The sequence below is a fragment of the Lepus europaeus genome, chromosome 11 (assembly GCF_033115175.1).
Source record: "Lepus europaeus isolate LE1 chromosome 11, mLepTim1.pri, whole genome shotgun sequence".
Taxonomy (NCBI): domain Eukaryota; kingdom Metazoa; phylum Chordata; class Mammalia; order Lagomorpha; family Leporidae; genus Lepus; species Lepus europaeus.
In genome coordinates this window covers 36,004,156-36,027,639 of record NC_084837.1, presented here as the reverse complement: position 1 = coordinate 36,027,639, position 23,484 = coordinate 36,004,156, and the positions used below count along the sequence as shown (strand labels likewise).

The window sequence follows — 23,484 nt, the reverse complement described above, 5'->3', positions numbered from 1 at the left end:
ATTGCTTTTGGTTTCTCGGGTGTGGTGCCACACTTGGAATATGAAGATTCTGTCCATTCAATAGGATTATTTTTCTTCCCCTATATTGTCAAATACTGTTTTCTACTCATTTTTTCCATTACTTTTCCAATAATGGAAAAAATTATTACTAAATACATAGGAGGAAAAATATACCTCTCACTAAAATGATGAACTGTAAATACACAGAGAAATAACTTTTAAGACCTGCTATTTATACTTACCTGTCCCCAGGCATACATATTGTTATGGGTCTGTGAAGGGTTGACTTTTGAAAGCAGAAATCGGGCCTTAAAAGCAAAGAAAAAAAAATATTATCTATTAGAAATATATTTAGTTAACAGTAGCTCAATAAATACATTATAACATCTATAATCAATTTTATTTAACAGGTATTAGTAAATTTTTTAAAGTGCAACTTTTAAAAATGTTAAATAAATTTTAAAATGTATAGACCACTATTATAAATAGTAAATGTGGGGCTGATGCTGTGGCGTAGTGGGTAAAGCCACCTACTGCAGTGCCAGTGTCCCAAATGGGCCCAGTTCAAGGCCTAGCTGCTCCACTTCGATTTAGCTCTCTACTGTGGACTGGGAAAGCAGTGGAAGATGGTCCAAGTCCTTGGGCCCCTGCACCCATGTGGGAGACCCGGAAGAAGCTCCTGGCTCCCAGCTTTCGATCAGCACAGCTCCAACCATTGCGGCCAACCAGGGAGTCAACCAGCGGATGGAAGACCTCTCTCTCTCTCTCTCTCACTCTCTCTCTGTGCCTCTCCTTCTCTATCTGTGTAACTCTGACTTTCAAGTAAAATAAACAAATCTTAAAAAAAAAAGGAGATGGCCCAAATCCTTGGACCCCTGCACCCAAATGGGAGACCCGGAATATACACTGGGAGACATCAATGAGAAAATGAGTCATAAATTTTCAAATCATACTGGAAGAAGACTGGTGATTACAAAAACCTTTTTCTATACTCTAATCAAATTAACTCAGCAGTGAAAAACACTGGCTCTGCAGTCAGAACACCAGAATTCAAAACCCAATTTCTCCATTTACTGTGTCTCCTTGGCCACATATAACCTAAATTTGTTTTATTACCTTAAAATGAAGTTACAGAATTCTTATAAGGATCAAATGAGAAAAGGCATGCACTATGCAAATTCTCAATTCATAAGAACAGTATAATACATTCATGAGAAGTACTCTAAGTACAGTAAAACCCTAATAATAACTGTGATCATTTCTAAATAACAGTCACTAGTATTTGCTATCTATTTTGTAATACTGCACTAAGCACTAGGGATATAGCAATAAGCAAAACATGGTCCCTGCCTTCAAGGAGCAAGTGAAACAAACTTTTAACTATTTTATTATTAAAACTAATAAGATGGCTAATCCTCAGCCTGCGGTGCCGGCACCCCGGGTTCTAGTCCCGGTTGGGGTGTCAGGTTCTAGTCCTGGTTGCTCCTCTTCCAGTCCAGCTCTCTGCTGTGGCCCAGGAGGGCAGTGGAGGATGGCCCAAGTGCTTGGGTCCCTGCACCCGCATGGGAGACCAGGAGGAAGCACCCGGCTCCTGGCTTCGGATCGGCCGTAGCGGCCATTAGGGGAGTAAACCAACAGAATAAGACCTTTCTCTCTGTCTCTTTCTCACTGTCTATAACACTCTCTCTCTCACTGTCTAACTCTGCCTGTCAAAAGATAAATTAAAAAAATAAAAAAAACTAATAAGAATTACCAGGGACAAATAAGAGGTATTTAAGAGTGTATGTTGGGGCTGGCGCCATGGCTCAACAGGCTAATCCTCCGCCTTGCGGCGCCGGCACACCGGGTTCTAGTCCCGGTCGGGGCACCGATCCTGTCCCGGTTGCCCCTCTTCCAGGCCAGCTCTCTGCTGTGGCCAGGGAGTGCAGTGGAGGATGGCCCAAGTCCTTGGGCCCTGCACCCCATGGGAGACCAGGAGAAGCACCTGGCTCCTGCCATCGGAACAGCGCGGTGCGCCGGCCGCAGCGCGCCTACCGCGGCGGCCATTGGAGGGTGAACCAACGGCAAAAGGAAGACCTTTCTCTCTGTCTCTCTCTCACTGTCCACTCTGCCTGTCAAAAAAAAAAAAAAAAAAGAGTGTATGTTGGGGGCTGGCACTGTGGTGTAGCGGGTAAAGCTACCGCCTGCAGTGCCAGCACCCCATATGGGCACCACTTCGAGTCCCAGCTGCTCCACTTCCAATCCAGCTCTCTGCTATGGGCTGGGAAAGCAGTAGAAGATGACCCAAGTCCTTGGGCCCCTGCACCCATGTGGGAGACCCGGAGGAAACTCCTGGCTTCAGATCAGCACCACTCTGGCCATTACAGCCAATTGGGGAGTGAACCAGCGAATGGAGGACCTCTCTTCCCCCCTCCCCCCCGCTTCTCCCTCTCTCTCTCCGTAACTCTTTCAAATAAATAAATAAATCTTTAAAAAAAAAAAAAAAAGGAGTATATGTTGGGGCCAGTGCTGTGGCATAGTGGATAGAGCTGCTGCCTGTGGCACTGGCATCCAGTTCAAGTCTCAGCTGCCCTACTTCCGATCCAGCTCCCTGCTCATGCGCCTGGGAAAGCAGCAGGAAGACGGCACAAGTCCTTGGGCCCCTGCACCTGCATGGGAGACCCACAAGAGGCTCTTGGCTTTGGATGGGCCCAGCTCCAGCTGTTGCAGCCATCTGGGGGGAGTTAACTAGCAGATGGAAGACCTCTCTCTCTCTCTCTCTCACTCTCTGCCTCTGTCTCTCTGTAACTGCCTTTCAAATAAATAAATAGATCTTTAAATTAAAAAATATATATATATATATATATATATGTTAGAGAGAGTTAATCTATCCTTCTGAAAGGCTCAAGACGGGTGTATGTTTGCACATGTATTGTTTTCGGTCCTCATAATTGTAATATCACAATGCTTTCCTTTCACATGACTATTTTTAAAAACTGAAGTGACAGAATGAGAAAAAATGAAAAACCTTGCTTCAGACTTCATAGATTTTTATCACTAAACAAACATCTTTTAAAAAAGAACATTACATTATTTCCCAAGTTATTCACATCTTTTTAGTCAACTAAAGCTGACATACTACCATCCTAGCTCTGAGACCAAGAGCTGGGCTGGAAGCAGAAGATGGAGAGAACTGCCAGCTTCAGGCAACTAGTCAATCACCTGATTGCCTTGCCCTCAAAGCTAACGCAAAAACAAATCTGGATACACCTTCTCCCTTCTCCTTCCTTTTCCATTGACCTTGTAAAGCCAGGTATTCAAATTAAAGTAGGGAATAATTCATTGTAAAACTATCCACAAATAAACACACAAACAAATCAACACTACTCACCTGGCTGCCCCCATGCTCAGTGTCAATGTATCTCGGCATTGGAAACCTAGAATGAAGAATCTCCTGTGCGTCATCTACTGGGGCTTGCAGAAGGTGGCGGAAATTTTCATATTCCGGCATGTCCTGGTATCCTGACTTCCGCCACTGTGCTATTGTCTAATTTTAAAACAATTAAAGGTATCAATTTTAAATTTCTGGACTATCCAAAAATCTTAACATTTTTTCTAAAGGAAACGATTTTCAGCAAGTATTACTCGAGGATAGAGTTCATAGCTCCTGGCTTTGGCCAGGCCCAGCCCAAGCCATTAGAGCCATTTGAGGAGTAAACCAGCAAATGGAAGATTTCTCTCTCTCCATCACTCTGTCATTGGAATAAATAAATCCGAGGCTGACGCTATGGCATAGCGGGTAAAGCCATTGCCTGCAGTGCCGGCATCCCATATGGGTACCGATTCTAGTCCCGACTGCTCCACTTCTGATCCAGCTCTCTGCTATGGCCTGGGAAAGCTGTGGAATATGGCCCAAGTCCTTAGGCCCCTGCACCTGCATGGGAGACCCGGAAGAAGCTCCTGGCTCCTGGCTTCAGATCAACTTAGCCCTGCCATTGTGGCCATTTGGGGAATGAACCAGAGGATGGAAGACCTCTCTCTCCATCTGCCTCCCTGTAACTCTCCCTTTCAAATAAATAAATAAATAAATCTTAGGAAAAAAATCCTTTTTTAAAAAAGTAGAGATACAATCATCTGTACTTCTGAATTGTTAAGCACATTAAGTTATTTGAAGATGAAATTGCCATTAAAAAGCAAAAAAATCAAGCATGTTAGTAAATAGGCATTATTCTTGAACTGAAACATATTAGAAACTGGCATCAGCTAAAAATAGTTATAATCAATGTCTTAAAAGTACTGAAAAATATTATTTAAAAGGAGATTCTGAGCAATTCTTTTACTATTAGAGCAAAAATCTCAGATTATTCACAATTAAAGAAAATGGAAAGATAAATCTGTATAATTACTAAAATACTAGATTCATAAGTTTGAGTACAGGTATGTGAAGAGTCTCTGTATCTTCCAAAGCACCCTGAGTATAGTTCCTTTCTACACAAAGCAAAGCATTTAAATATTGGCTAACTACCTAGATTAAAGTTTAACAGCTACTCAAATATTCCGCTCTTTTCCATCATTAACCATTCCAATTAAGTGAAACTATGAGTATTAGTTGCTTTAGCCTTTCATGAGTTTTCAAGATCATGTGGAACACTTTTAAAAAATGACTGCTTATAATGATTACAGGAAATAATGAAAAAGAAAGCTTGCCACTGACAAAAGCTGATTTTCCCTCTCCCAGTGTCTTTAGGCTTAAGCTGAAATGTCATGTCATTATATTTGTCAATGTTCTTACTTTCACAACACTATGCTTTATGCAAATCCATTTGTCCAACTGTGTGTGGACAGAACAAAATAATCACTGGTGGATCAACTGCAACTCAAGCCTAAACATCTGCAGCAGTAAGAATTACATTTTACACATATTTTACAAAAATGGAATTCAAAGCTTATTATACACGAAACATTAGCCATCTAATGGAAGGAGAAAAGTTTCCCTAAATAAAAAAACTTTATACATGCATAGCTTTATTATTTTTTCCTTTTATTTTTAGCTAACACACAAACTGTACATATTTAAGAGGTACCATGTGATGTTTCTATACATGTTTACATAGCCGAAAGTCCAATTAGGGTAAACATATCTATCTCCTCAAACACCTAACATTTGTTTATGCCAAAAAACATACAAAATTATGCACAGGTGTAAACCTTACCTCACCATGATAAATCAAAATCTGGAAGAATGTGTCCATGAGAAGAATACGATCTGCAAGAATGCTGCTGCTATCAAGAAGAACCGGCTAACATGAAAACAATATCAGAAAAAAATGAAAAATAAATTATTTATTTGAAGATACATAATGGATTTTTCCAGGATACTTTCCAAATTTTTAATTTATAATTTATTACTTAAAAGCTCCTGTTCTTAGGAATTTTCTCAGCTATTTTAATTTAGTTTCCTAAGTAATCTTAAGCAGAGGCAACAAACAATTAAAAACAACTAAAAACCCAGATTTCCATCAACTGTTGACTGGATAAAGAAATTATGGGGGGCCTGTGCTGTGGCGCAGCAGGTTAACACCCTGGCCTGATGCGCCCCAGCATCCCATATGGGCGCTGGTTCTAGTCCCGGCTGCTCCTCTTCCAATCCAGCTCTCTGCTATGGCCTGGGAAAGCAGTAAAAGATGGCCCAAGATCTTGGACCCCTGCACCCGTGTGGGAGACCCAGAAGAAGCTCCTGGCTCCTGGCTTCAGATCTGCGCAGCTCCGACCATTGCGGCCATCTGGGGATTGAACCATCGGACGGAAGACCTCTCTCTCTCTCTGCCTCTCCTCTCTCTGTGTAACTCTTTCAAATAAATAAAAATCTTTAAAAAAAAAAATAAAAAGAAATTTTGGTGTGTGTGTGTGTGTGTGTATATATATATATATATATATATATATATTCAATGATTGTCTACAGCCCTGTCTCTTCCATTAAGGAATAGTATCTTTTTTCTTCATACTATTTGTCAAACACTTTTATTTACTGTAGGGTTAATTTTACAATCATTAAGTAAACTGAAGGTAGATCTTTGTAAAAATTAAGAGTGGGAATGGGAGAGGGAGGAGGAATAAAGGTTGGAATGTGGGTGGGAGGAAGGGTAGGGTGGGAAGTGTCACTATGTTCCTAAATCTGTATATATGAAATACATGAGACTTGTATAACTTTTTTTAAAAATTCAATTTTTAAAAAAGTAAAAAAAAAAAAAAAAAAGAAAGAAAAAAATCAAGGATGACTCCTAAGTCCGATAGTGCAGAACTAAGTGAAACAGGAAACACTTGGGCTAGAGCAAATATGGAGCACACAGGAATATATGAAATGCAATGCAGTGGTTTGAGCTGACAGGTATCACATGCAAAAAGATTTGGGATTTGGCAGCATTACTTAAGAGAGAGGAAAAACCAAGAAGGCCAAAAGATCAAGCCCTGAAGCATGCCAACAAGGTCTAAAAGAGAGAAGTCAGAATCGGGAAACTGAGAAGGGATAGTCAGTGAGTAAGAGGAAAACCAGTAGGGGTTATACGTGTCACAGAAGCCTCAGCCATGATTCACTAATAAATGCTGTTGAGAGCATGTTGAAGAAGCTGTGAGATGTCTCTGGTCTCCACAAGAGCCATTTCAGTACATGTTAGGGACAAAAGTCTGACTAATACAGGTTGAGAAGAGAATGTAAAGTAAGAAAAGATAGACAATAAACAATAATAAACAAGATAGGCAATTAACTTTTTAACTGTGACCAGGAGCAAAGACATAGAATAGTAATTAGAGAAAATGTAGAGTCAAGGTAGGGTTTCTCAAGTTTTCTTTTTTAATATTTGTATGAGTGCTACTAAAGTAGCTATGTAAAGGGCTGGCGTTGTGGCATAACAGGGTAAGCCATGACTCGCAATGTTGGAAATCCCCATGGGCACTGGTTCAAGTTCCAGATGCTCTACTTCTAATCCTGCTCCCTGCTAATGTGTTTGGGAAAGTAGTGGAAGATGGCCCAAGTCCTTGGGCCCCTCTCATGCGGGAGACCTGGATGAAGCTCTTGGCTCCTGGCTTCAGCCTGGCCCAGCCCTAGCCATTGTGGCCATTTGGGGAGTGAACCAGCAGAGGGAAGATCTCTCTGTCTCTCCCTCTCTCTATAATTATTCCTTTCAAATAAATAAAATAAATTTTTAAAGTTTCTATGTCAATGAGAATGACACATATGGACAGAAATTATGACCAAGGAGAGAAAGAAGATAACTCCAAACACACAGCCTTAGGAACATGAAACTAGTGATATTCATGAGTAAAACAAATTTGGAATTTGACCGGAACAGGCTATTAGGAATGATGGGACTCACATTTTCTTCAAAACATCATACATTTTTCAGATGTCTACAATTTACATGTATTACTCTAAAATAAGAAAAAAGTTAACTCTAAAACTGATCAAAGAACTACAAGATAAAAATATATAGGTAGACCAACACTATATTTTAAAATTTTTTCTTAAAAAATAGAAACTATTTCAAAAATAAAGAACAACAAAAAATCCAAGTCTGTAATAACAAAATAGAACACTTTACTCAATACTTTACAAGTAAACAGCGAATAAGGTATCATGAGGGATCATGATCAAATTTTTTTCCTTTATACTTATCCTTTCTAAAGTATTACTTCCAAATATAGTCACTTCATACATGTGAGTGGTAAACAGATCACTTTAGCTACAAAGTGGAAAAACTGCTCGTGTATTAATTTGGCCTCACAGTTAAGAGGCCTACGCCCCTACTGGAGTGTGTGGATTCAAATTCCAGCCCCACTCCAGATTCCAGCTTCCTGATAACACTCAGCCAGGCAGGCAACAGGAGATGGCTCAAGTAATTAGGTCCTTGCCACCCACCTGGAGACCTAGACCGAGTTCTCAGTTCTCAGCTTCAGCTCCCCACCCAGTGATGTTATGAGCAGTTGGGGAGTATGAGCCCGTGGATGCTCTCTCTCTTATCTGTCTCTGTCTCTCAATAAATAAAAATTTAAAAACCAAAATACCTGGGATGGTCTGCCAGAAATGTTAAATGGATGACTTTTTAAAAATTTTTTTAAATGGATGACTCTAACACTCTTCTATCTATATATCTTTATAAACAACTGTATCTTACTTTTTTAAAAGACCAAAAGAAAATGACATTTTATAATACAGAAAACTATAAAGACAGAATGTCCTGTCAGACACTAAATTCAGGAGTAAGTGACAGATTATGGACTCATAATCATATCTGGACATTGTTAAATACATAAAAAAATAATCATACGCTCTAGAGGACTGATCAACCAAATACCTAGACAAAATGGTCTAAACAGCTCTTCCATCTCATTTAAAATAATTTTTAAAAGGAAAAAATATAACCTCTAAAATAATTTATAATCAGCTTAGCAAGATACATAGCATAAATAATTTAAAGTAAAACATGAATAGCTTGAGATAAGTATTCTTTTAATTCAATTCTTAGATGTAATAACTATATTTTTTAAAAAATGAGTTGCTTTTACCTATTTAATGCCATAAATCACAATAACAAGATCAATTTCATTTTTTCCTGCACTCTTACCTCCGGTGGCCCGCTAAAAGAATATGCATACAGAATGGGCTGAATCATGATTAGAGACTGGGTCAGATCTTGACGCATAAAATGGTGACGATAATAGGAACTCTCATCAGGACTATTGTTAAAAATTTGTAAGAAAGGAGATCTTCTTAAATGAAACATAAACTGCAAGACAAGATAAGTAAGAGAGCTTTTAGTGATTTTAATATTGTGATAGTACACTATTAACAGAAGGATTTGATTATAACTATTAACAAAATAAAACAAGTTTTAAGAACATACTAAACTGTATTCCTCAGAAAGGAATCTAATTCATGATATTTACTAGCTGCTTAAAAATATAATTCTAGGAGCTGATACTGTGGCACAGCAGTTTAAGCCGTGGCCTGTGATGCCGGCATATCATATGGGCACCAGTTAAGAGTTTGGGCTGCTCCACTTCTGATCCGGCTCCCTGCTACTGTGTCTAGGAAAATAAGTGGGAGATGACCCAAGTATATTTGGCCCTGCCACCCATGTAGGAGATCCAGAAGAAGCTCCTGCCTCCTAATTTTGGCCTCACCCAGCCCCAGCTGTTGTGGCCATTTAGGGAGTGAACTAGCAGACGAAAGCTCTCGTACGCACACTCGTGCTCTCTCTTCTAACTCTGCCTTTCAAAAAAATTAGTAAATTAAAAAATAAAAAACAGGCAGAGGAGATGAAAGACTGAAAAAGAACAGCTACACTGGGCCTTTAATACAATCCACAGGATCAGCCCCAAGCACTCCCACTTAACTTAGGCACTTCTCTTAAAGCTTCAGCCATTAGGTCCAAGTGCCTGCAGTGGCTCATGACTGGGACTCACTCTGAAATTCCTCTTTCATAGCTTTTATCAATCCAGACCCACCAAGAGGCACTCAGCTCTTACTACTTCATTCATTCCCATTTAACCACAGAGATGTCTGTTAAGTTTTAGGTAATATTTTCTAATGAAGACTTCCCTTTTGTCTATGCCACCTTTCAGAAGATTATAAAGCTTTGAAAACCCAAGAAAAAAGACAGCTGAAGGTTTAGACAAAGTTTCCATGGATAAAAGGCTGAATTTCCATATTTCAATATTAATTCTCCTTCCAGGCTAAACTTCTTGGTAAAGATATGTATCAAATCATCTATTTGGAAGGATTCCTTTAATTTCCTTTAAATTCTATTTATGTTCCATAGCATTTTTCAGTTTGTCTTCTGTGTTCATTGTATTTCAGATCTCATCCTGGAGCCAGAAAGTTCCTTCTAAGTGGGATCCATGCCATCATCTTTATCCTACCAAAGTTGTTTGCACAAGGTACTTTGTTGAACGCAACTGAATAAATGCTACCTCTGTTACTTTCTTATTACGCAAACCTAGATTTTAAAACTGTCTATTAAATTGAAAGATACATGGCGGGATAGGTTCCATGGCTCCAAGTAAAAAAGGTTCTATAAGGTAATTCAAATTAGTTTCTTACTACTTACCTGGTATAGCCCAATTAAGTTGCTCTTAGGTGATGATATAATGCTGGGAAGATTAGCTAATTGGTAAAATTACTTCAGATAAAGTCTTTTGGTACCACTATAATTAGATCCATTTTTATCAAATAGAAACCCAGTTACCCTTATACTTAATTGTAGGGTTCCACTGTAATTATCTATTTGCACCAAATAAATGACGATTTGCAAAGTCAATATAAAAATACCATATACTAGGGCTGGCATTGGGACACAGTGGGCATAGCCACCACTTGCAATGCCAGCATCCCTATCAGAATGCTGGTTCAACTCCTGGCTACACCACTTCCAAACCAGCTCCCTGCTAATAATCCTGGGAAAGCAGCAGATGATGGCCCAAGTATTCATGACCCTGTCACCTATGTGGGAGACCCTGATGGAGTTTAAGGCTCTGGCTTCAGCCTAATCCAGCTCTGACCATTGGGGCCATCTGGGAAGTGAACCAGCAGAAGGAAGACTCTCTCTCTCTCTCTCTCTCTCTCTCTCTCTCTCTCTCTCTCTCTCTCTGTCACTCTTTCAAATAATAAACAAATAAATAATAAATCTTTAAAAAAATACTGTATACATTCACTGATTACAAACAGCACAATATTAAATTTTTAGCTATCCGAAAAACTCCCCTAACAAAATAGGTCCTATAAAAGACAAATAACAGGAAAGGTAAGATCCAATGCTACTGGCAACACAAGAAAAGAACATTCAGCTTTTGCCTACTTACCTGTGGATAAAGGGAAAATGTTTCTGAGAATCTGAAGGAACTTGGATCATCTTTGTGATATTCTCCAAACTTCTGACACTAAATACAAGATAATGTGTTAGCAAGATATAAACCTTCTGAAGTACCCTCATATTGAAAAAAATTAGAACATTACTTACAGACTTACCAAGAGACTAATTACAACCAAAAGAAAACATCTGTACTTCAGAAGCAATACTTCACACCAATGCAGTAAAAACTCCCCAGAAAGTCTGAATTTTTCTTTAACAAAGCATCTCTCACAGCAAATAAAAAACTCTTAGATACCTACCAAGAAAGTTTAATATAAGCCCTTTAAGACTGTCTTAAAAACAGAGCTAACCGGGGCTGTCATTGTGGCAATATAGCAGGTAAAGTCACCATCTGTGATGCTGCCATCCCACATGGTGCCAGTTCATGTCCCGGCTGCTCCACTTTTTTTTTTTTTTTTTTAATTTATTTGACAAAGTTAGACAGTGAGAGAGACAGAGACAGAGAGAAAGGTCTTCCTTCCGTTGGTTCATCCCCTAAATGGCCACTACAGCCGGTTCTGCGCTGATCCGAAGCCAGGAGCCAGGTGCTTCCTCCTGGTCTCCCATGCAGGTGCAGGAGCCCAAGCACTTGGGCCATCCTCCACTGCCCTCCCAGGCCATAGCAGAGAGCTGGACTGGAAGAGGAGCAACTGGGACTAGAACCCGGCGCCCATATGGGATGCCGGTGCCGCAGGCGGAGGATTAACCAAGTGAGCCACAGCACCAGCCCCTGCTCTACTTTCAATCCAGTTCCCTGCTAGTGGCCTGGGAAAAGCAGCAGAAGGCAGTTCAGGTGTTTGGATCCCTGCCACCCATGCGGAAGACATGGATGAAGCTCCTGACTTCTGGCCTGTGGCCTCATACCTAGCCCCAGCACTGGCCATAACAGCCATTTGGGGAGTAAACCAGTGGATGGAAGATCCCTCTCTGTCTTTCCTTCTTTTTCTCTGTAACTCTTTCAACTAAATAAATCTTTAAAAAACAAAGAAGACAGCCAACTGACAGAAAGATGCACTATAAAATGCCACAGCAGCTATAAAAGTAAGTTACTGGTATACCAGAAATACAAGAAAGGCGAGTTGAAGAAAAGAAAACAAGACAGAAGGGTGGTATATGGCACAGTGGGTTAAGTTGCTGCTTGTGATGCCAGCATCCTATGTGGGAGGGTCAGTTTGAGTTCTAGTTGCTTCACTTTTTTTAAGATGTATTTATTTATTTAAAAGGTAGAATTGCAGAGGCAGAGAGAGAAAGAGGGTTCTTCCAGGTGCTGATTCACTCCCCAAATGGCCACAACAGCTGGAGCTGTGCTGATCTGAAGCCAGGAGCCTGGAGCTTCTTCCCAGTCTCCCATGCAGGGGCAGGGGCACAAGCACTTGGGCCATTCTCTACTTTTTTCCCAGGCCATAGCAGAGAGCTAGACTGGAAGTGGAGCAGCCAGAACTTGAACTGGCACCCACATGGGATGCCAGCACTGCAGGAGGCATCTTTACCCACTACGCCACAGCATCGACCCCTGCTTCACTTCTGATCCTGTTTTTTACTAACCCCCCTGGAAAAACAAAGGAGAACAGGTCAAGTACATGAGTTCCTGCCTCCCACATGGGAGAACAGGATGGAATTCCTGGTTCCTGGCTTTAGCCTAAACCAGCCTTAGCTGTTGTGGGCAGTTAGGGAGTAAATCATTGAATGTAAGCTCTCTCTAATACTTTGTGTCTTACATAAATAAATCTAAAACTAAAAGAAAAAAAAACAGGAAGACCAACAGGTAATCAGGTAAAGAAACATAAAGACAGACACTCAAAGAAAATTTTAGAAATGTTGGTATTAAATTTTGCTTATAATATTTTTAATCAATTTGACTTCTATCATTTTTCTTTAATGGCTTCTATCTTTGGTTTCATGTTAAAAAATACTTCCACATCTAAAGGTTTAAATACATATTAACTTATTTTTTCACAAATATTTATCATCATCTGAGACTTCATGGCACGTATACACTGCTTTTACTCAATCAATTAAAGGAAGGACCATGAAGACCACAGCTTCACCACTTTTACTACATATGATAGGAGTTTTCAGTCACAAAGTGTTCTGTAACAGGCTGTGACTTTTTTTTAATTGAACTCTGTGTACTTCATGGCCAGCCATACAGATGGATAGTGTCCAAGCATCCTGCTGGTAATTTCATAGAGAAGCCAGCTTTGTGGCAGAGTAGTTTAAGCCACCAGCTACAAAACTGGCATGCTGTATCAGAGCACTGGTTCAAGTTCTAGCAGCTCTGCTTGCAATCCAGCTCCTGCTAATATGCCTGGGATAGGTCCAACTACTTGGAGGCCCTGCCACTCACTTGAGAGATCCAAATGTAGTTTCTGGACCCTGGCTTTAGCCTGGCCTAACCCTAGCCATTGCAGCCTTGTGAGGAGTGAACCAGCAATGGAAGAACTCTTTCTCTGTCACTCTGCCTTTCAAATAAATAAAATAAAGCTTAAAAAAATTTTTTTCCACAGAAATCTTTCAGCTCCACACAGCAATAGGCAGTATGACTCTGTTCGCTTGGATAACCTCACTTAGTTTCTGGTGTTTTTACAAAGAAGCAGAACAGCAGTCTAATGACATCAGCCTCTCCCTACTAAATTATCTGCACAACTTATACTTGCACACATGCTGCCACCAACTGACTTATGGTGAAGATCTACTGGTGTGACAGATAAGTTCTACTGGTGTGACAGGTAACTTGTGTGACAGACCTGTGCCATGAAAGACCCGTTCTCCAGCCCCAGCCCCAACAGCCCTGCTGCTATGATAACCACTGCAAAATACAAAACCTGTACAAGTTCTACTGTGAGATGTTTGGTAAACTTTCTACTTATTGCAGCTCTCTGCTATTTATTAGGCTCTTCTGTTTTATTAGAGTGTGTTTTACAAACATCTCAAGTAATATGGTAATTTCTGAAGTTGAGGTGTGAGTTAGAAAGACAGATTCCAGACCTAGGCTTGTTGGGAATTCTGAAAATTTACAATCCTTTGTCATTTCACTGTACTCACGCAACAAGGGACTCAGAAAAGATCCATCTTCACAATGAAAGGTACTTATCAGCAGTTTTAATCCAAGTTGAACTATTCAATTTTGCATCATATGTGACAAATTAAATAGAGCAGCAGCTCCAAGAAATTGGAAAAAGTACTTTAGTGGAAATCATAGCCACTTGACAAGGAAAGGTTTTGATTACTTCAAAGAGCTTTTAGAATTGCAAAACAATAAAGTATTTTTAATAAAGTTCTTTTTTAATTTTTTATATTATTATTATTTATTTGACAGGCAGAGTTAAAAAGGGGCAGAGGCGGTCTTCCATCCTCTGGTTGACTCTGCAAGTGTCCACAACAGCCGGAGCTGGGCCCATCTGAGGCCAGGAGTTTCTTTCAGGTCTCCCAAGCATTTGGGCTGTCTTCTACTGCTTTCCCAGGCCATAGCAGAGAGCTAGATCAGAAGTGGAGCAGCCAGGACTCAAACTGGTACCCATATGGGATGCCGGCACTGCAGGTGGCAGCTTTATCTTTTATACCATAGTGCCAGCCCCAACAATAAAGTATTTGTAAAACAAAGTTACATTCAAGGAAGAGGCTTGGGAAACAAGTGTTTCAGAATGCAACTTACTACCAAGACACTGGTTAGTGAGAACCCAACAATGTCAACATGTAAAATTACAGTAAGTAAAATGCTAGCACAAGATGTAGTCTGAAAAATTGAAAAAGTTCCAGTTTAAAACAGTCCAATAGGGGCCAGTGCCGTGGCTCACTTGGTTAATCCTCCGCCTGCGGCACCAGCATCCCATATGGGTGCCGGGTTCTAGTCCCAGTTGCTCCTCTTCCAGTCCAGCTCTCTGCTGTGGCCTGGGAGGGCAGTGGAGGATGGCCCAGGTGCTTGGGTGCCTGCACCCGCATGGGAGACCAGAAAAAGCACCTGGCTCCTGGCTTCGGATCGGCGCACGCTGGCCGTAGCGGCCATTTGGGGGGTGAACCAACGGAAGGACGACCTTTCTGTCTCTCTCTCTCACTAACTCTGCCTGTCCAATAAAAAAAAAAGTCCAATAAGTTAAAGTACTAATGATAAATCATATAATGCTGAAGAGGATTGCATAATAAGCTGGGAAAAAATAGCTTCTCCGTTCAGGTTGATGACTTAGCAGGTTTTACCAATGTCATCTCAGGTTTCTAAATAATAGTGAAATTCAAGAAAACTTTTCTGTTACAATGAGAAACTTCTCTGCCACCCTAAGCAAGCAAAGGACAAAATATTTTTAATGTTTCATATTCCAATCTAGAATCAAAAGGTCCATACTGAAGGAACTGTGTTGGCATTTGTACTGATGGTGTCTCATCAGTGGCTGAGCCTATGAGAGGTTTAATCTCTCTGGTTAAAAAAGTTAATATTGTCACAAGGCTGCTTTGTTCACAAAAATAAAATGCTAATGTAAAACAACTCTTGGAGACAAAAACAAAAAAGCTCTGGATGATACTATAAAAATGGTTTGCTGGGGCCTGTGATGTGGCATAGCGGGTAAAGCCACCACCTGCAGTGCTGGCATCCCATATGGGTGCCAGTTCAAGTCCCAGCTGCTCCACTTCTGATCCAGCTCTCTGCTATGGCCTGGGAAAGCAGCAGAAGATGGTCCAAGTCTTTGGGACCCTGCACCCATGTGGGAGACCCAGAAGAAGCTCCTGGCTTCTGGCTTCAGATCGGCACAGTTCCGGGCATTGCGGCCAACTGGGGAGTGAATCAGGGATGGAAGACCTCTCTCTCTCTGCCTCTCCTTCTCTCTGTGTAACTCTGACTTTCAAGTAAAATAAATCTTTAAAAAAAAAAAAATGATCTGCTTTATTAACTAGGTTACTCAGGGGCTAGCACTGTGGTATAGCAGGTAAAGTCACTGTCTACAGTGCCAGCCTTCCATACGGACGCCAGTTCACGTCCTGGCTGCTCCACTTAGAATCCAGATCCCTGATGATGTGCCTGAGAAAGCAGTAGAGGACGGCCCAAGTATTTGGGCCCCTGCGCCCACATGGGAGATCCAGAAGAAGCTCCTGGCTTCGGCCTGTCCCAGTCCCAGCCATCCCACCATTTGGGGAGTGAACCAGTAGATAGAAGATTTGTCTCTGTCTCTCTTTCTTTCTCTGTAACTGTCTTTCAAATAAATAAAATTTAAAAAAAACAAAAAAAACAAAAACGGAGTATCAGGATGGTTCGTGTGCATAGCAGGTTAAACTGCCACTTGAGATGCCTGCATCCTGTACTGGAATGACAGTTTGAGTCCCAGCTACTCCGCTTCCCATCCAGCATCCTTCTAATACATCCTGGGAGCCCCTGCCACCCACGTGAGAGACCCACATAGAGTTCTGGGCTCCTGGCTTGAGCCTGGCCCAACCCTGGCTGTTGTGGACACTTGGGGAATAAACCAGCAGATGGAAGATCAATCAACCAATTGATAGATCAATCAATCTCTCTCTCTCTCTCTCTCCCCCTCTCTGTTGCTCTGCCTTTCAAGTAGATGGAAGTAAATACATAAATATTTAAGAAATAAGTAAAAATTTAGAAATTAGTGTCAAGAATTAAGCCTAATGAAATTCACTAAGTCCTAATATAAGTAATGAGTTCCTAGCATGTTAAAAAAATGTCAGTTAACATTGCTAGCACACATTTAGCAATCCAGAGCTATATGGTCAAGACTTGTCTATATGTTATATCTTAATATGTACAATTTATGCATCAATTAACTTTTTAAAATATGCATTTCTATTCAAATGCAAATTGAAAACTGAAGCCACAGCAATGAAGAAATATACATAAAGTAATAAAAACAGCTGTAAAAATTTAGAATTTGGAGCTAATTACACACCAGGACCCCAAAATAGAAAAAATAAAGGTCTATTTAATTGTCACTCCTTTGTTTTAAGGAAAAAGGACAGTCTAGTTTATAAGAAGAGATAACTAAATTCTACTATTCATTACTATGTTACTATCTCAGTAATTTTGATAGAAATCCTTCATAGTTCAGGTACACTGTTAAGTACTATTAAGGTTAGCTGAAAATTTATTACAAATTAAAACAAATGGATTCAGAAAGCATTACTTCTTACCAGTCGAATGAGCTGTCTATCCAGCCATCTAAGCACATCTGGCCCTTCTTCCGTTTCTGCTCTATATATGGCCAGCCGGGCCATAAGAATAGCAGCTGCCTCCTGGTCAAAAGATGCAGCGATGTTTTGGATTTGAGTTTGAGCATCTGCCCAGCTACAGACAATAGGAAGTACAGAAAAGCAGCTCAATTACTATATTCACAACATCACAGTTAGCTACAACAGACTTAAATTAAAATGATACCAAATGCTACTTCAATATTTTAAAATTTCAATACTACCAAGACAAATTAGCAATTCTTCTAAAACACTAATAGCAGTTTCAGTAGACTATTCACTGTTTTTCAGAAAAATATAATCTAACCTTAAAAAAAGATTCTAAGAATAAAGGTGAGGAGTTTTCAAGATGGCGGAATAGGGAGGGAGCTCACTGTCTAATCTAGAGGAAGAGAGTTTTAAAAAAGTGGAGAGAGTGCAGCCTCAGGGAAGAGTTAGGGAGAAAGCAGCAGAGGAAACTCTGCGCAAATTAGAGGAACACAGCAGACCCACATGGAGGATGTGGAGGTACACAGCTCAGGACCCCAGCAGCTGAGAGCCTCAGCACCAGCTTTGGAGAGTGAGGTAAGACCAGACTGCAGCAGCCCAAGAAACTGGCAATAAAGCTGCAGGAAGAGCCTGGCATGAGTCAGGGTTGAAGCCTTGTGGGGCACAGTATTCCCGCCAACCTAGACGGAAAAAAAGCGGGGTACATGCCTCTCTCCCTGACCACCTGGCACCAGAGTCCTATAATTAGCCAGGTGCCATTTTGGACATCCATAACAGCTGTGTTAGCTCATGACCACGCACCCATCAATCTGCTGAGAGGAGATGCCTGAGTATGGCTGGGTTCTCATAACTATGGAGCTCCTGTGTACTAGGACGGTGAAAACACTGTGGGTGTGTGGGAGGGTGCAGGGGGCAGCTGGGACTGTGGGCAGTCACTGTGGCATCTCCATATGCTCGGGTTCCCCAATTCCCTGGTGAGGGTCATTGCTGCGGGATCTGTGCTCAGACCTAGGACTGCATGGATATTTTGTGTGGTTCTTATGACAACATGGATGAATAATGTAACCACTAGAACTAGCACCCAGGCACTGGTCTCCTTAGAGGGGAGGAGGTGAGCATCAGAATACACCAATAGAGCAGAACAACCCTGACCTCTCCCCCCCCCAATTAAAAAATAAAAATAAAGAGATTCACCATGCCCAACCTGGGTGTCACCTTGGACACCCCCCTCTCCCTGGAGCACTGAACAGAGCTCCCTGACAACACCCAGCACATGCCTCTGGGTATTCACTGAAAGAACGGACAATCCACTAAGCCACAGAGGCATACACCAAAGCTAAATGCCATCACAGAGGAAAAAAAAAAAAAAAGTATCACCACAAATGCCTAATAATAAATGTAGCAATTTAAGAAACAAGAATAAAGAAAACAATATGACACCCCCAAAAGAACACAACACTTCAATACTAGAATGTGAAGATGGAAAGATTGATGAAATGTCAGAAACAGAATTCAAAAAATTAATCATAGGATTACTTAGAAGTAATCAGAAGCAAGTCACAAACTGAAGAAATCCCTACATGACATGAAAAAATTTTAATCATTAAATTGAGATTTTAAAGAAATCAAAACAGAATATTGGAAATGAAAAATTCAACAGATCAAATAAAAAATACAGTGGGAAGCCTTAACAACAGACTCAGTGAGTGAGAGGAAAGGATATCCAAGTTAGAGGACAAATCTCTGGAAATTTTACAGTCAGACCAAAAAAGAGCAGAAATTAAAAAATTAAAAACCACTGTTGGATATTGACGGGATATTATCAATCAACCCAACATATGGGTCTTAGGAGTTCCTAAAGACATGGAAAGAGAGAATGGGTTAGAAGGCCTTTTTAGTGAAATAATTACAGAAAACTTCCCTAATTTGGAGAAAGAAAGGGACATCCAAGCATACAAAACTCCTAGTAGACATGGCCAAAAAAGATCTTCACCACAACACATTGTAGTCAAACTCTCCACAGCAAAACATAAAGACAAGACATTAAATGTGAATGAAAGAAATGCCAGATTACTATCAGAGGATCTACAATTGAACTCATAGCTGACTTCTCATCAGAAATCCTACAGGCTAGGAGAGAATGGTGAAAAATTCCAAGTCTTAAGAGGAAAAAAAACTGTCAACACAGAATATTGTACCCTGCAAAGCTCCCATTTGAGAATGAAGGTGAAATAAGGACCTTGCATAACAAACAGAAATTGAAAGACTTTGTCACCACTCTTCCGGCCTTACAAAAGATACAGAAACACAGAAAAATGGTCATCACTATGAAGGAAGCTGAAGGCAGAAAATCTCCCAGGAAAAGACAAAAGAAATCCAAAGTAAAATAAAAGTGTTTATGGAAAATGGCAAGGCCAAATGGTTACTTATCAATAGTTTCCTTGAATGTAAATGACCTCAAGTCTCCAGTTAAAAAATACAAACTGGCTGAATGGATTAAAAAACAAAACCCATCTAACGTGCCTAAAAAAAAAAAAATACATCTCACCAACAAACATACACACAGACTGAAAGTGAAAGGATGGAAAAAGATATTTCATGCTAACAGAAACCAAAAAAGAGCTGGTGTAGCCATCCTACTATCAGACAAAATAGACTCTAACACAAAAACTGTTAATAGAGAAAAAGAAGGGCACTATATAATGATTAAGGGATCAATTCAACAGGAAGATGTGACTATTGTAAATGTGTAGGGACCTAATTATGTCATCCAGCTATTTAAAAGAAATGCTAATGGAACTAAAGGGAGACATAGACTCCAATACAACAGTAATGGGGGACTTCAATACTCACTTTCAGCCAGACACAAAATCAATAAAGGAACAACAGAGTTAACTGACACTATAGACCAAATGGACCTAAAAGATATTTACAGCACTTTTCATCCTATAGCCACAGAATACACATTCTTCTCAACAGTGCATGGAACATTTTCTAGGATTCACCACAGGCTGGTGTGGGGCATGATCGCAGCCATGGTGCGGCCAGGCCAGGCCTGGGGGCTCCACATGCACAGCTGCCCCCGGGTGCCTCCGCCCAAGCTGCGCAGAACGGAGCCGCGCGGAGCCAAGTAAGATGGCGCCCAGAGGAAGTAAGATGGGCGGAATCCAAAGTTGTTTACCACTAAAACTAATTGACTGCACAACATCAGGGGAGGTAACAAAACTAGTAACAAATGTATAGACATATGGCTAGTTCTATAGAAATCCTCTCGTAAGGTGATTTTTTAAGTGATTGGTTGGTCCTTAGCCCTGCCCCAATGACTCTGCAGTTTTGTGCTATTAAAGATATTGTTACGCACAAAGTAAAGGAGTTCTTGCTACTAGACTTGGCTCCCTGCTGCGTCTGACTGTCTCCGGGATCGGGAGGCTGGGGAACGGGCGAGCGGCGCACTCACCTTTCCTCAGACCCAGTCCATCCTGTATGGGAGGACTAAGACCCTGCAGGCTGGGCCATAAAGCAAGTCTACACAAATACAAAAAAATCAAAATCATACTATGCATCATCTCTGACCACAAATGCAATGAAACTGGAAATCAATAACTCAAGAATCATCAGAACATATGTAAACAACATGATCCTGAATGAACAGAGGGTCATAGAAGAAATCAAAGAGAAATCAAAAAATTTCTGGAAATAAATGAGATGACAACACAACATATCAAACCTTAGGGAATACAGCAAAAGCAACGTTAAGGGGAAAGTTTATAGTATTTGGTGCCTATGTCAAGAAATTGGAAGGGTACCAAATAAATGCATCTCAAAGACTTACAAAAACAACAGCACACCAAACCCAGAACGAGTAGGGGGAAAGATATAATTAAAATTAGAGAAGAAATAAAGAAAATTGAAACAAAAAAGTACTAAATTTTAGTAAAACGAAGAGCTAGTTTTTTGAAAAAAGAAACAAAATTGGCAAACCATTGGCCCAACTAACCAAAAGAAGAAGAGAGAAGACCCAAATCAATAAAATTAGAGATGAAAAGGAAATGTAACAACAGACACCACAGAAATAAAAAGAATCATCAGGAATTACTACAAAGAGCTATATACTGGGTGGCGCCGTGGCTCAACAGGCTAATCCTCCACCTAGCGGCGCCGGCACACCAGGTTCTAGTCCCGGTTGGGGCGCTGGATTCTGTCCTGGTTACCCCTCTTCCAGGCCAGCTCTCTGCTATGGCCTGGGAGTGCAGAGGAGGATGGCCCAAGTGCTTGGGCCCTGCACCCCATGGGAGACCAGGAGAAGCACCTGGCTCCTGGCTTCAGATCAGTGTGGTGCACCGGCCGCGGCAGCCATTGGAGGGTGAACCAACGGCAAAGGAAGACCTTTCTCTCTGTCTCTTTCTCTCACTGTCCACTCTGCCTGTTAAAAAAAAACAAATAACAACAACAACAACAAAAAGCTATATACTAATAAACCAGGAAGCCTAGAAGAAATGGATAGATTCCTGGACACATACAACCTACCTAAACTGAGCCATGAAGAAGACATAGAAAACTTAAACAGATCTATAACCAAGACAGAAATTGAATCAGTAATAAAGACCCTCCCAACAAAGAAAAGCCCAGGACTGGGTGGCCTCACTGCTGAATTCTACCAGACATCTAAAGAAGAACTAACTACAATTCTTCTCAAGTTATTCAAAACAATTGAAAGGGAGGGAATCCTCCCAAATTCCTTCTATGAAGCCAGCATCACCTTAACTTCTAAATCTGAAAAAGATACAACCGAGAAAGAGAACTCCAGACCAATTTCCCTGATGAATATAGATGCAAAAATCCTCAGCAAAATTCTGGCTAGTCAACTCTAACAACACATCAGAAAAATCATTCACCCGGGCCAAGTGGGATTTATCTCCAGTATGAGGAATGGTTCAACATTTGCAAATCAATTAATGTGATACATCACATTAACAAATTGAAGAACAAAAATCATGATTATCTCAATAGATGAAGAGAAAACATTTCATAAAATACAACACCCTTTCATGATGAAAACTTTAAGCAACTTGGGTATAGAAGAATCATTCCCCAACACAATCAAGGCAATTTATGACAAAACCACGGCCAGCATCCTATTGAACAGGGTAAAGTTGGAAGCATTCCCACTAAGATCTGGAACCAGACAAGTATGCCCACTCTCACTGCTATTCAATTTAGTCCTGGAAGTTTTAGCCAGAGCTATTAAGCAAGAAACAGAAATCAAAGGGATACAAATTGGAAAGGAGGAAGTCAAACTATCCCTATTTGCAGATGACATGATTCTATATATATGGAATTCAAAAGACTCCACTAAGAGAGTATTGGAACTGTAAAATGGCAGGATACAAAATCAACAGGGAAAAATTAATAGCTTTTGTATACACAAAAAATGCCACAGCTGAGAAAGAACTTCTAAGATTAATCCCTTTCATAATAGCTACAATAAAAATCAAATACCTTGGAATAAATTTAACCAAGGATGTCAAAGATCTCTATGATGAGAATTATAAAATATTAAAGAAAGAAACAGAAGACACAAAAAAATGGAAAAATCTTCCATGTTCATGGATTGGAAGAATCAATATCATCAAAATGTCCACACCAAAAGCAATCTATAGATTCAATGTGATATCAATCAAAATAACAAGGACATTCTGCTCAGATATAGAAAAAATGATGTTGAAATTCATATGGAAACACAGGAGACCCCAAATAAAGCAATCTTATACAACAAAAACAAAGCTGAAGGCATCACAATACCAGATTTCAAGACATACTACAAGGCAGTTATAATCAAAACATCCTGGTATTGGTACAAAAACAGATGAATAGACCAATGGAGCAATAGAAACACCACAAATCAACCCACACAACCACAACCAACTTATCTTTTACAAAGGAGCTAAAATCAATCACTGGGGAAAAGACCGGCTCTTCAACAAATGGTGCTGGGAAAACTGGATCACCACATGTAAAAGTCAAAGACCCCTATCTTATACCTTACACAAAAATCTACTCAAAATGGATCAAATACCTAAATCTATGACCCACTACAATCAAATTACTAGAGAACACTGAGGAAACCCTACAACACATTTGCATAGGCAAAAAGTTCTTGGAAAAGACCCCAGAGGCACAGGAAATCAAAGCCAAAATTGACAAATGGGGTTACAAATGGGATTACATCAAATTGAGAAGCTTTTGTACTGCAAAAGAAACACTCAGCAAGTGAAGAGGAAACCGACAGAATGGGAAAAATTATTTGCAAACTATGCAATGGATAAGGGATTAACAATAAGAATATATAAAGAGATCAAAAAACTCAACAACAACAAAACAAACAATCCAGTTAAGAAATGAGCAAGAGACTTAAACA

The 23,484-nt window shown here is 40.3% G+C and overlaps 1 protein-coding gene across 1 annotated transcript in view; it reads right to left on the bottom strand.

The window, feature by feature from the left end:
• Positions 1–23,484, bottom strand: part of SEC23A (SEC23 homolog A, COPII coat complex component) — a 66,513-nt gene that overhangs the window by 6,452 nt on the left and 36,577 nt on the right. Inside the window, exons 14-19 of the mRNA XM_062205241.1 lie at positions 17,022–17,175; positions 10,837–10,914; positions 8,601–8,762; positions 5,193–5,279; positions 3,371–3,526; positions 243–308 (exon numbers count right to left, since the gene is read on the bottom strand). Of these exons, the coding sequence (XP_062061225.1) occupies positions 243–308; positions 3,371–3,526; positions 5,193–5,279; positions 8,601–8,762; positions 10,837–10,914; positions 17,022–17,175 (703 nt within the window). The remainder of the gene's footprint in view (positions 1–242; positions 309–3,370; positions 3,527–5,192; positions 5,280–8,600; positions 8,763–10,836; positions 10,915–17,021; positions 17,176–23,484) is intronic.